At 38.0% G+C, this 13,986-nt stretch overlaps 1 protein-coding gene across 1 annotated transcript in view; it reads right to left on the bottom strand.

The window, feature by feature from the left end:
* Positions 1-4,072: 4,072 nt before the first annotated feature.
* The window catches only part of LOC113675785 (coatomer subunit beta), a 16,439-nt gene continuing 6,525 nt past the window's right edge, over positions 4,073-13,986 (bottom strand). The window contains exons 7-27 of the mRNA XM_089195065.1: positions 13,395-13,532; positions 12,833-12,952; positions 12,389-12,496; positions 12,163-12,240; positions 11,962-12,030; positions 11,123-11,268; positions 10,396-10,492; positions 10,116-10,167; positions 9,678-9,807; positions 9,046-9,166; positions 8,780-8,851; positions 8,217-8,375; positions 7,736-7,825; positions 7,560-7,643; positions 6,987-7,131; positions 6,666-6,733; positions 6,320-6,371; positions 5,880-6,025; positions 5,192-5,281; positions 4,925-5,077; positions 4,073-4,343 (exon numbers count right to left, since the gene is read on the bottom strand). Of these exons, the coding sequence (XP_089051191.1) occupies positions 4,284-4,343; positions 4,925-5,077; positions 5,192-5,281; positions 5,880-6,025; positions 6,320-6,371; positions 6,666-6,733; positions 6,987-7,131; positions 7,560-7,643; positions 7,736-7,825; positions 8,217-8,375; positions 8,780-8,851; positions 9,046-9,166; positions 9,678-9,807; positions 10,116-10,167; positions 10,396-10,492; positions 11,123-11,268; positions 11,962-12,030; positions 12,163-12,240; positions 12,389-12,496; positions 12,833-12,952; positions 13,395-13,532 (2,178 nt within the window). The 3' untranslated portion in view covers positions 4,073-4,283. The remainder of the gene's footprint in view (positions 4,344-4,924; positions 5,078-5,191; positions 5,282-5,879; positions 6,026-6,319; positions 6,372-6,665; positions 6,734-6,986; positions 7,132-7,559; positions 7,644-7,735; positions 7,826-8,216; positions 8,376-8,779; positions 8,852-9,045; positions 9,167-9,677; positions 9,808-10,115; positions 10,168-10,395; positions 10,493-11,122; positions 11,269-11,961; positions 12,031-12,162; positions 12,241-12,388; positions 12,497-12,832; positions 12,953-13,394; positions 13,533-13,986) is intronic.

The following is a 13,986-nucleotide window of genomic DNA, read 5'->3' as shown; positions in this document are numbered from 1 at the left end:
TTAGAGGGTACATTACGGTTGCGTTTGTCAAAACTGGATGGAGTCAAATTTAATGTTTTTTCAGTTTATTTGGTTTAGTCACTCTGTTTACTCTAATAAACGCGCAGGCCTTTGTGTAGTTTTTCATTTAGACAAGGAACACTTTCAAACACTTTATTCTTAAAAGCCCCTCGCGTGAAAATATAAAGTGGCATATGGATTCTAAGCTGCATAGTTTAAAGGTAAGTTTCCGTAGATTTAAGACTCCAATATATTCATGCACTATGTCTCATTATTTACCCGATCTCTTCCTATCTTTTAACCATGCAAAAGGCGCATTTTTAGAAACGCATATTATTACAGTTATGGTTCATTCTGCATACGAGCCCAGTGGCCCATTTAGACATAACTCACCCCGGTTTCCATAAGATGAAGTGATAGGGCTGAGTTAATTAATAGACGATTAAATCAACCTAGGGTTAGTGAACATTTTTTATCACAGGTTAATTGATTTGCAATCAGTTAAGCAATTGCTACTTAATTTCCTTCAGGTTTTTTTTTTTTTAGCACTAAGCTAAACACCCCTCATACGTACAGAACCTTCGTCCTGACTTCGCTTTTAAACTACAGCAGAAATCTAGGGGAGGGGTTAGGATTTATTCTGGAGTAGCGCTGGCTGCTATTCGAAGAACCGAACTCTTGGTTGGAAGTCAGGCAGTCTATCGCAGAACCCCCCCCCCCCCCCCCCCCAAGCATTTAGATAAGTTTCCTTGAAAGTTCGCTGGCAGTGAGAATTTTAAAAGTGTCTTATTGCTTAGTGACCCGGCCGGTTCTCAAACCTGAAGTCCAGTGTACTGCTTGATATGCTGCGTTACTCAATCCGAATCAGGACAGACAAGGCCTTTTATCCCAACGAGTACCTTGTGTATAATTATTTTTTTAAAGCATGAAAACAGGAATAGTTTCAGAACACGTCGCAAATGTATTCTGCCAAGAGAATATCAACTCAGGGTCGAGGTAATAAGTCACGTAGCTACTCAATAATAAACGGCAGGGATTTTCAAAATTAAAAAATCATCAAGATCGAGCCGGTTCGCTTTCCGTAAAATGAGTTATATTGCGCCATTGCCGCTTGATAACCCGCGAGGTAATTCATCTGAATCAACCATGGCAAGATATTCATTTCATCTAATCAAACCCTCGCATGAAAGATCTTCCACGCACCTAACTTATGGAGTACAGGGGAAGAAATACTTTGGCTTTAAGAGGTGTGCTCAGAAGTTACGCTTTCTCAAATTGTGTTTTTATCGTCTTGATCAAAAAATGTCATTAAGTCATTAAAGTGAACAACACAAATCACAAACCATAAGCCACCAAACATCACACATCAAATTTCACCACAGAACCACCAACCCATCAGCTGTTATTCTCAAACTAATAGCACCGCAGAAACGCGCACTGAAATAAGATTTAAAGAAACTATCATTGGAATTGGGGCATGTACGGGGGATAAGATCTCTTAGCTGATACTCTCTTGTCTCAAATGGATTCTGTTCATACAATAAGGTTATAGTGAGTTCTATTTGCGTTACTGTCGTGATTTGATCGATTCACAGGAAAGTGTTGATTCGCATAAAATGGAATGTAGGAACTGGACGCCAATATAAGCCTTTTATTTCAGTTGATACTTTTTGAAGAAAGGTTTTTCAATGTGTTTTACGAACGTCGTGCTTGCGAATGCTCAGTCCCAAATTTTTTGTCATATGGGCACAAAATCGTAATTATACTGGTTTACTGTGTAAATATACATAGCTATTAGTGAGCGTCACGTACAAGCTAATTTTCGGGCATTACACAGAATATAAATTTAGATAAAATAACTGAAATATTGTTTGATAGAATGCTAAAAATCGTTATTTGAGTAACATAATTATTTTACAGTCAGAATATTAGAACAATAAACATTTGGATAAACATTTGGAAAGGAAAAATAGAAAATCTTGGTGTCAATGTAAAAGACTTTTTAAATATTCGATCAAGCTAGATCGATTTAGCAGGTCTTATTTTCTTGTACTGATTTAAGAGAGTTTAAAGACCGCACCGTCTTAACTTTGTGCGGTATTGAGTTCCATGATTTCGATACAATGTATTTACGATTCTAAGACGCAAATTGATGTTGGGTCTCGAGCACGTCACCAGGGGGTAGGTGTAGAGAAGGAAACCCCGCCCCCTCTCTCCCAAATTTTCTTGTCAGGTGGCCCCTTACAAAATTTTCCTAGCAAGAACCGCACTTACAAAACCGAAAAATGAATAGTATATGCACAGTTCTCTTGAAGATACACACTTGAAAAGTTCTAATCCTCTTTAAATTAGAAATCGAAACCGATGTTCTTGGCAACTTTTCACCCTCTGCCCCACAACCGTGATTTCTGTTGAACAAAACTGATCATTCGTTCGTTCTCTCTTGTCGGTGGTTGCAGCCTTTCGCGACCAAATGGAATCTCAGGAAAGTCCGCTGTTCGTTCGTCTTTTCTCATATTCGTGCAATTTGCCATCTCCTTCCTTCTCACTTTGTTCTGCGGCAGGAAATTCCTCTGTAAGCGCCAAGATTTTTTCCCCTGGTTGTTTTCATTCGCGCATAGCAGCTTTTCAAAGGACGAGAACAAGTCAAGGAAAAGGTAAAAATACAGTACAAACACCAAAAAACCAACTTCAGCATTCATGTCTACGGAACGAACACAGTGTCTCCAGCCAAGGTAAGGACGAATGTTTAGTTCTGATTTTAACGCCTGTTATAAGGACTGTGAAACACGTCCTTCTCAGAAAGCCACACACCGATGCTCGGTTGCTGAATAACTCATATTTTTCGAAAAAACCTAATTAAGTCTTAAAATAATTGCCAAAACCCTTGACAACTCTTTTACAAAAATCTTTCAGTTTCCTCTCCATTGTGGCTTCATACTGTACAAAGCGGTTTGATTTGAATTCACCACATGCACACCTGCAAGAGGGCTGGATTTGCATGAAGATAAAACAATAACATGTTGATACGCTGTCCAACATTTAACAAAGGAAACCGCATTGGTCGCTTATTAACGTTCGACTTTATAGCAAATTACCAAAATACTGCTTAAACTTTAATGTTGTTTCAACATGGCGCTGAAGTCGAACTAATTTCAAATTTCTTCAAAAGCAAAAAGCAGCTCATAAACATCATCAAATCGAAGGGAAAGTCCTAAAGTTCTCCACCAAGATCTCGTTAGCACTTTCTCATTAATGAGTCGATTATTAATTCACCAAGAAGACAGCTATTAAGAAAGAAGGATTTCCTTTTGTCTTGTCACCAAAAACACACTGACAATTTAAGTGCTTTCAGAGCAAACCGCCATCACTTTAAGAGAAGCCACACGTTGAAGCTACAAGCAAAAAATCAGAAATTCACCTGACAAAACTTAAATGTCAATGAGATCGATTCCACTTAAAACATAATTGGCCGGTTTCCAAGTTTTCAATTTTGTTTTACCGCGAACGCTTAATTTGATGTGCTAGGAAAATTTTCTATATTTCTCTGGTAAAAAAGGCCAAGTTGTCCGATCCACGCTTTGAAAGAGATAACTGTTAACCATCAAATTAAAACACCCTCGTTTGTTATTACAGCAATCCAAAGTAAAAGCGTCTGAGGTGAAGTAATTGCCACCAAATTATTTCGTGTCCCCTACCTTACTTGGCGAAAGAGGGAACATCCTCACTCGAATGACACTCTAAATTTAGCGCATTTACTAGCAGGTGGTAAATTGCCAGGGAAACCAAAGAAAAGAACATTTGGTGTTAAAATAATAAAGTTGTACATCAAGAAGCTGAATTATTCTCGATTGACTGATTGATTGAGGTAGTATCACTAAAGATTGAGGCAGGCGAAGTGCGATTAATTGAAAAAGATAAAGCTGTGATGTCAATAAAAGTTAGTTTTGATTGATCCACATGTCTTCAGTTCAGTGCAGAACGGTATCTTATTATTTTCCCGTCATTTCATTTTTTCTTTCACATTTTTAGTTCATTCAGACCTCTCCGATGTCAACTTTGACAAATATCATTTGCAGGTTGCTGTAAATATTTATTTTCACAGGCAATTATTCACAGTTACAAAAGAAATAACATTTCATAACGTAACTTACAGTTCTGTTTTATTTCTAATACAACTATTACAGCTAACTCGACACTACATTCTAGTTATAGCATCGCTGAGTTAACAATAACACAACGCCTTCAGAGTAAAAGATCGAAATAATTTCTAAGGAATCTAATTACTTAGTGACTTTCTTCTGAGAGAGATTGATTTTGTCTCCTAAGCTCAGAGCCATTCCCTGCAAAGAAATCAAAATAATTACAACAACGTTTTCACGAGGTTACCAAGCAATGTAGCATAATGAAGACACATAAGAACCCGTTATCACTCACAAGGGGTTCCCCGGGAAAAAAAACCTTTTTTTCAGGACGAAAACGAGTAATTTTCCAATTATTTCAACTACCTTCTACATAAGATAAAAGCACGGTATATGAGCTGCTCATTGGGATTAGGAGAACCACACAGAACACTAGAGAAGCATCACCTAGGGCTGAGAGGTTAACCCTTTTCACACCCAAGGCCTTAATATAAAGTGTCTTTACTGTTTACCATACTCATTTCGTAAGGTTAAATAATTTAATTATAAGTCACAAAAAATAACCCATAGTTAATATTTCTCTTCTCACCACCACTCTTTGAAATTGTACCACTAACATAAGGAAATTTTCCTTTTAAATAACTCTTGGGAGTGTAAGGATTAATATAAAATAAAATATCTACGAGGCTGATTAGAGTTCTCAAGTTATCGTAGAACGTTTCATCTCACGCATGGGACGATATCACTAAACATATAATTGTTATCAAAAAAATCGTTCTTACCTGGCTCTTAGCTCGGATGCGCACGTGACCAGTAACTGATGGCCCCGATTGGTCACTGGGCTTCTCGATTGACACGTTAGCCAAAGCATCTTCTCCAAAAATACTGCGGGCGTACAAATTAGCCGCCATAAAACCACATTCACCTGCCAACGCCTGCAGAAAAACGGGAAAGGGCAGTTAGAGGGCTGGGTTACGCGATACAAGAAAATTTCATCACTGACCAGCGAACAGTGTTCCATTACTGGGAAAGTGCCATTGCTTCCATACCTTGTCTGGGGTCAAACATTTCATGTTAGTTGAAGCAATCAAGTGATCCAAGTATTCACGGAGATCGGTGATGTTTGTGTTCACAGTTACCTAACAAAGATAAACACGTTAAGGATCAATTTAAGTGCCTTTAAAGCAAACTCAGTCGCTGTATGAGCTGCAGCGCTAAAAAGGAAGCAGCTACTTGTTACAAACTTAAAGTATGATCAGAGAAACAACAGACATAAAGGTGACGAGGCAGCCAACTCGCGGGATCTAATTCTAAATCATGAGTTACAGAAAAAACTACAAGGTTCACATTGCTGCTAGCTTTCCCTAGACTCTTCCAGGACCATTAAGACACTATGACCTGTGATCGAGAACGTAAACTCAAAATTACGATGCAAAACTAATGACTAAACAACGACAATGCTTTTTTCAGTTGTCTTCCGCTCCATTCTTTCCAGGACTAGAAAATCACATTGTAGAATTGCGGAACTTTCCAGGTTTTCCGTGATGAATATCAATCCACACTGTCCATTTGGCACTTAAGCCACCCATGCCTTGAACCCGAAGGTTTGAGAAACGAATATAAACAACGAGCATGAGCGATATCAAAGTTTTGGTCGCCTTCTGCAGAGTAAAACACCGAGGTGCCACCACATGTTGGCCGAGAAAATACCACTCGTGATGATAAAGGTGCCTTTACCTTATTCTCCCATTCAAACTCAGCCCACATCCGCCTGAACTCTGAATCAGTGCAAGAAGCTGGTACAATGTAATCCATGATGTCGATATGAATATCATTCAACACCACACAGTTGCGGTCACCTGTACCACCTGACACGTCATACACTGTGGAACAGATCAAAAAGACAACTTCCTCAGGACACGATGGCAGTGGGTATTTATATATAGATGGTTAACTATGGCCTATGGCATTCATGGCAATGGGCAAAATTTGAAATTCTTCCCGTCTTTTTTCAGCGATTTTTAAACCTCTGCAGTGAAAAAAATTGCCTATCTTGTTCACTGTAGATTTCTGTCCATTGAGAGAGAAACAGGGAACCATAATGTTGGAAAACAAAACCAGGATGGACGCATGAGACAATATCGGACCAAATGGCCTTCTTTATCACCGATACTCACCGATGTTTCCAAAAATAATTCCGTTCTCGGTCGACGAAACTTTCACATTCGCCTAAAAGTTAGCAAAAAATGTAATTAATTGTCTCAAATAATTTTTTTTAAGATTACGGCCGCTCTACGTCGTGGGGCAAAGACAAACCGACAACATGTTACGTCTGGAGTTCAGGACACTTCCGGCATACCCGCTAGAAATTTGTCAAGTTAGCCTAACAACACGTTGGCACCCAGCAGGGGTAGAGGACGGAAGGCGGTGGGCTCTAACCCGGATATTTTCATTTGAAGTCCTGCATGCTAACCATTGGGTCAATTCGATCCTGTTGCTACGGAAAATCGCTGCTATGCGTACCTTAATGTTGGAGAAGTCGTTCGGTCCCAGCATGATGGGCTGTGGTTTTTCAACAAGCTTTAGGTCTCCTAAATATGATATAAAAGTGTTCAAAAGAGGAACGGTTTGTAACTAGTATTTGATAAACAGAGGACTATGTCAAAACTTGACAAGAACTCTTTAATAACGGCTTCACACAGCCGTGCTCTGACCATAGTAACTTTCGTCCTTGACAAGTTTTCCTGCTTTGAAGGAAGACATACATTCCTCCATCTGCTCTGCAGAGGTTAATTTTTCAATGAAAACATCTGACTGTGAGGCTCGAAACATAAGCTAACTTACCAAGCGTGGCCAGTTCCAAGGTGACGTTCTGCAGTGTGTCCGAAGTCTGATTCACGATCAGCAAGTCCAACACGATGTCATATTGATTCACGTTCACGTACGCCTCGGCATACACTGGGTCCGAGAAACCAGTCAGCTGCGCCACCTAACAAACGACGAACATTTCAGTATCTGAATTCTTCGTACTGAACTCAGTATGTTTTTTAATGAAAACCCTGGGAGAATTTGGTTTTTTCTTCAAGAAATTGGAGAAACAGTGTCTTTGCTTCTAGTATGATCTATGGTCTTGGCGTCTAGTGTGTTCTCTAAAATTTTCGCTCCAATATCTTTATGCGTACAAACATTTAAATCAGACGGAAGAACATGACCATCCAATTCGGTTTTGATCACAGGAAGAATTACAGCTGTTCCCAAAGGAAATATGACTAAATTTTCGGGATAGATAAAACATCAACAACAATAAAAACAACAAATTTTGAAAGCTATACAAAATCAATGATCATTTAACTAACTAGTTGGTATTTCATCGAACCGATTGGAATGTTTGTTCAACAGAGGTAACGCGTTATTTACCTTGTTTAGTTTAGATCCCACAAGCTCGTCGTCCTTCTTTCCAGTAGAACCCACGGCTTGAGACAAAGCAAGTGCAAACTGATCCTGGAGATTAATTGAAAAATACACGATATTCAAACTCGAACAAACATGCGAAGCAGGACAAAAGAGATCAACAAAACAATTATTTTTCTTACCTCAGTAATTCCAGAATCTGGTTTGGCCAACAGCTGCATGAAGGGAATTGGGTCATCAACTTGGATTGCCAGCGCCTTCTCAATTTCCGTCTGTGAATAAAAACAAAACCAGCGGTAAAATAAACTAAGTTTAACATCACCATTGAGCAGAAAAATCAGCACTTCTGCTAAAAGTGGATGACTGGGTCAACTAAAATAGTTTTCTTAAATTCATTTACCCCTTCTCTTCTGAGCTTCTAGTCCAGGTTTGTTTGTCTTGCGACATAAGAACACAAAAACTTTCTTGACAAGTCGACGACAATAAAAAGAGAAAACAAATATCGTCCCGTAGCTCTTCATAGAATGCAATTAACAACATATAATACATAAACAATTTTGCTAAATAATTCCTAACCATGGAAAAAAAGATTACAAATTCTTTAACCCAAGATAACCCGTATAGCTTACGAACAACAGTAAAACAGATTACAAGATGAAATACCTTTGTGAGTTTCTCCTCCTCCACTCTCTTGTCAGCGTCCAACATGGAGGACAGGGAGTTGCGACATTCAACAGTGAAGATGTTCTTCATGACTGGCACACGCTCGGCAACAACACGAACACACAGAGAAATACGATCCACATCGTCATCGGTAATAATCTGAAATGCAACACCAAAAAACTGTTAGAATTGAAAGTTCAAGTGATACAAAATTCCTTCAGTTTTACTTGACGAAGCCTATAACTGACTTAGCAAATTCGTGCTGCATACTAAACCAAACTCCAATCGCAGCTTATTCTCGCGCACTTCACGCCTTGAATTTTTTTTAGGCTCAATGTGAACATTTCCTTTGCTCTGATTGGTCATTGCGACTTCTCTTGTCTTGGTTTTACGATAATCGATTAAAACGCGCTCAATACCAAGCTCTTTATTTCTTTTCTTTGGGGGTGGGGGTAGGGGGGCTGGGAGAAAGAAGAATTTCTCGATGAGAAGTGCCGCAAGTCATTGCACACCAGCTTGAAAATTACTTTCTTCACAAGCTACAAGCAAATAAGCCCACACACCTTCTTTGGTAGGCCTGACTTTCCAAGATGCAAAATACTGGCCATGATGAGCATACAGTTGGCACAGAAGACCTAAAACAAAACAACAGCGTTAGAGTGCGGTTAAAAAACAATTTAGGATGCTTTGCTTCACTTCACTACAACTACTTCAAAGAGGGTCAGTATTTAAAACAAAACAAAACAAAACAAAACAAAACAAAACAAAACAAAAACAAAAAACCCTAATGACGCTATGTAGAAATAACACAATACATCCTGAAACTCACATTTTGTTTCTCCTTGTCTTCCTCCAAGTCCAAATAGCGCAGAGCAAGTTTTGTCAAAGTACAAGAGACGGCCGCCCCAACAAAGAATTCACCATCCAAAAGATATTGACGCAAAGGAGGTCTGTTGGAAAACAACAAATCGAAAGATTCAGTTATCTACACTCAATAATTACGAAAGCTCTAATTTTATTTTCACTCTCCTTAAAACTCAGAAAAATACTAGAGCTTTCGTTTTGATTACATAACTCGCGGTTTGCGTATCTTGAAAATCAACCTTTAACCCTTTAACTCCCAAGATCTCATTAGTAATTCTCCTTACTGTCTCCCATACAGTTCTTGTGATGTTAGTTTTGAGAACTTGGTATTAGATCAACTAATAATCCTCTAACTGATATTTTTCTTTATTCTCATCACTTGTCTGCTTGATATTGTATTGATATCGTAAGGAGAAATTCTGTCTTGGTCACTTATGAGAGTTAAAGGGTTGAACATTCAATCCGCTCTTTATCTTATTTATCTCATCAATGCCTCTTTTGTGCTCTTCTTTCTCACCGAACTAATATTTAGTAATCTCCTTCACCTTCGAATGTTATGACAAAGTTCTTCTAAAATTCAGTGAATCTAAATGTCACCTCTTCTCGTCGTCTTTCTTCGTTAGAGAAGTTATTCCAGGGGTGCTTAGAGCACTTTGGGTGGCGTATGTTCCATCGGCTGTCACCAGACGCTGCCCACCCGATGTCTGAGAAGCGCTCTGATCTGAACCTAAGGAATACGCAGTGAAGAGGAGGTGCATAATTATTATTAATGCAAAACTGTTTTCGATGCATAATTATTTTCATGAGACATAATTAATTCAGGTAGAGTAAAAAGTCACGTTACAAGTTAAGTACAAACAATGACTGCAGAGATAATTATTAACAGCAAAAATGCGAAGAAATCGCTGAACTTATTTCCTAAAGATAAATATAAATTGGTTAACTCTCTAAATCATCGCCAGCCCAAAATCTGACGAGCTTTCAAGTAGGTTGCTCAAAACAACTTGCTTTAATAACAAGTAACGGTGTTTTTACCTTCCGTAACATCTCCAGCAGCTCTTCTCATTTCGTCATCCACAATGGGAACCTAAAAATAAAATTCGCAACATCGGTCACTTGTGCACATACCAGACAGGAATATGTCCAAATTACCGAACATAAGTCAATCATTTGGACCTGCTCCGGTCATAAGTTCGATTCACAACCACCTTGAAAAAAAAAAGTCCCATTTCCTTTTCTTCTTTCATTTCTTTCATCCTTAATTCATTCATTTATGACTTAGCAAGTGGATGAGTTATAAAAAACAGTAGCTTACATCGCCCAGGGCCTTCTTGATCTCTTCCGTAACATCCAGAATATCCTGTTTGCTGCTGGCATATTCACCCATAATCCACAAGGCATGGCGGTGAATCCTATGAAAAATAGCACAAATGACAAAATCAACCAAAAAAAGTGTAAAACAAACAAAAAAAACAGCATCATATGCTTAATCAATACGTCCGCATACATGTTCATGCGCAGGCCAGAATGGCCGGTGGTTCTACTGACATGAAGAGACCCACATGCGAGGGAAAGTTTTCCAAACATTGCTCATTGCTTCAGTAATACTCTTTCTCTCTGATGAAATTAAGAGATCCTCGCAGCTAAGAACGCTACTGAAACGAGTAGTTGTAAATAGGACCTGAAAAAAATTCAGGCCCCTACGGAATTTGAACCCATGACCTCTGCGATACCGGTGTAGCGCTCTACCAATTGAGCTAACAAGCCAACTGGGAGTTGGTCAATGAATTGGGTCCAAATAAACATCCAAGTGACGAATGATGATTTTAGATATATGAAAATTCGTATATGAAAATTCATATATGTAAAATCATCACTCTTTCTCTCTGTTAGAAATTTGTCAGATTTTCTCCTGGTGATTGTTTGACTTGGCCCGCAAACCTGATATATCGATATACACTGTATTTTCATAATACGTTTTCCAGTCAGGCAGTTTTATCCATCAAGCTCCAGTTAAGTAGGTTTATCTACACATAACTTACTTGACAGTCTTGATGGTGTGGAAGTTTTCTAACAACTTCTCCATGATTACAGGCTTCAATTGTTCAAAGCGCTGCACTGCTTCACGAACAAACACTAACACATCAAAGGCTGCTTGCTCATTACTGTCTCCCAAGAATTCCATCAGCTAAACGGAAGACAAAAATTACACTTACACCAGCAAGGAAATCTACTCAGAAAGAGAAGTAAGACATAGCAGCAAAGTACATGTATGAGTAATGCATGATCTTGTTCATTAAATGAGTCACCAACAACTGTACATCAGCTTACAGTCAGTTAAACAAGTAGTTAACCCTTTAACTCCCAAATCAAATTGTTAATTCTCCTTACTATTAACCACACAATTATTATAATGCTAGTTCAGAGAATTTAGTATTGCATCAACTAATTATCCCCAAATTGATATTTTTCTTTATTCTCATCACTTATCTGGTTGATATTGTATTGATATTGTAAGGAGAATTTCTGTCTTGGTCACCCATAGGAGTTAAAGGGTTAATACATAAAAGCAGGTAAATAAGATTTTAATGGAAGCACAGTGTCCACTGTTAATTGGAAATTGGGTTGTTGCTTTCTATAGAGGGAGGTAAGCCTGACAACCTTGAGAAATACCTATAAAACATCAAAAAACCTCCCACTATTATGCTCTGCATAGAAAAGGCTTCATGTAGAACCAACAGTGAACTCAACCCCTATGTGACACTAAAGTGTATGATTGGGAATTGAACCAAGGGGTGAGGTGAGTACAGACATCACTCTACCAATCCTCCTCTCCCAGACCCATGTTGTATGCATAGTGCATATGATTACATTCACTTACCAATGGTACAATAGACACAGCCACATCAGGAAACTTAACACTGCATGTGTGGAGAGTGCGGACAAGCATCTATACAAAGACAAAATTCTAACATTAATAACAATACACAATATCCATTGAGGTTGCAGTCAGTACAGATTGAGTAAAATGAGCAAGAGCCTCAAGAAATATTTGATGGCACTTCTAAATATATGTAAACACCTGCCGATATCCACCAACATCCTCATGTTCACTGTCATTGTGTGTCTTGGTCACCTCCTTCTTTAGAACAGCTACAACCTGAAGAAAACATAATTACATATAAGTTCAAAATGTCATGTGTTCAGCCTGTCCTATAAGCAGGAAAGAACTTAAATCCCATCTTGTGTATTTGAAAGGAGAAAAAAACCAAAGAGATCTTTGATCCACATGCTTCTATTTTCTCTACCTCATGAATATTTCTTGAAGTAACCAGATCCAGCACAAGCTGCAAAGTCTTCTTGCGAACTTCAGGGTCAGGAGAGGACAGTACACGAAGAATATCCATCACTAATTCCTAGAAGGAGAAATTATTGTCCTTTATACAAAAAAGTTAATGACTTTGATGGATATTTCACTCTAAAATGATAAGCCTGTTTTTCGTCTTCTCTTATACTGTTGTTTTAGATTTAAGTAAAAAAATTCCTGTTTTTCTTTTCTCATACAATATCATAATCTGTCAGAAAGCAAAATGAAAAAAAAAAAACTCTGTAAAACTTAGACTAAAAGAGAAACAGACCACATCGTAGGGAAGAAGAAACGTTATCTGTCATTCACCTTTTGTAGCTAAAGAGTTGTGATGTATTCTGCTGCCCCTCAATACATGTAAAAGGAATGAGACTCAGAAACTTACCCTAAGGACTTTCTCATGAGAAGGGTTGTCCTTTAAGGCAATCAGCCTGTCTAGTACAATGAGCTTCACGTTGTTGTCACTCTCCTTTACAATCAGCTCAATGTAACAGGACGCTGCTGACTGATAGGTGAAGATAAAAAAAACAGTGATATCATTCATCAACACATCCATGCAAATTGTTGTATATTAATTGATCATTTGATAAAATTTCAAAATAGCCTTGTATTAAAGAAGTGCTCTACCTTTAAAAGTCCATATAGTTATATAGTCAAGAGGAAATTAAATTAAAAACTATTACTCTAATGCACACTTGTGAACCTAGTTTGTATGTGCGTTTACTCCCTTATGATTTGCTATTTCAGGTTATTTCCTTTCAGGCTGTTCTTTTTCAATTTCTTTTGTAGTAAATGTAAGAGAGTATATGAAATCTTCATGAAACTGAGTATGCAACTGGATTGACTATTTATTGCCAGGGACTGAAAATTTATCCAAAAGCAACGACATTCTGAAAAGAAAGGGTGTACTCATAGACTTTCAACCATTAGCTGGACTGTATATGTACCTTAACTGCTGTGGGAGCAGATGAAAGGGTCACCAAAGTACCAGCAGCTTCATAGCGTACAGCTGGCGATGATGAATTCAACAAATTGTAGATGCATCGAATGAAGCGAGATCTCTCAGCTGGGTTGGCATGGCACACCTTCAAACATAGATTATGCATTACTAATTGATACAAGAGTTTAGTGTCAACTACCATCTTCAAATTCAGTAATATTTAAAAAACCCAATTTACACAGTAATACAGAACTGTTGCATGTGGAGTTTGGGTAAGGAGTGGGCATGGTTTAAACCCCTTTTAATTTGAAACTAGGTATAGATGTTCATTTAACTGTTTAAGTATAAAATCTGTTACAATTAAGTTTGTTTATACTGTAGATGCAACTACTACAGTATTACCAACAACACAAAAAGGTTGGAGAAAACAATTAAATTGAAAAAAAAAATATGCCTCCAGAATTATTGTTAAGAAAAAACTAATCTTTATATGCGACTGGAAAGTAACTAAGTGTGGATGCTTAAAGGATGTTCTCCTGTATAGGTTCAACTATGATGTTCAAGTGAATACAAAATTAAACCTCACAGTGATCCACCAT

This window comes from Pocillopora damicornis, chromosome 2, assembly GCF_964200805.1.
Source record: "Pocillopora damicornis chromosome 2, jaPocDami1.2, whole genome shotgun sequence".
Taxonomy (NCBI): Eukaryota; Metazoa; Cnidaria; class Anthozoa; order Scleractinia; family Pocilloporidae; genus Pocillopora; species Pocillopora damicornis.
Note: the sequence above shows the minus strand (reverse complement) of the source record. Positions and strands in the feature narration are given on the sequence as shown.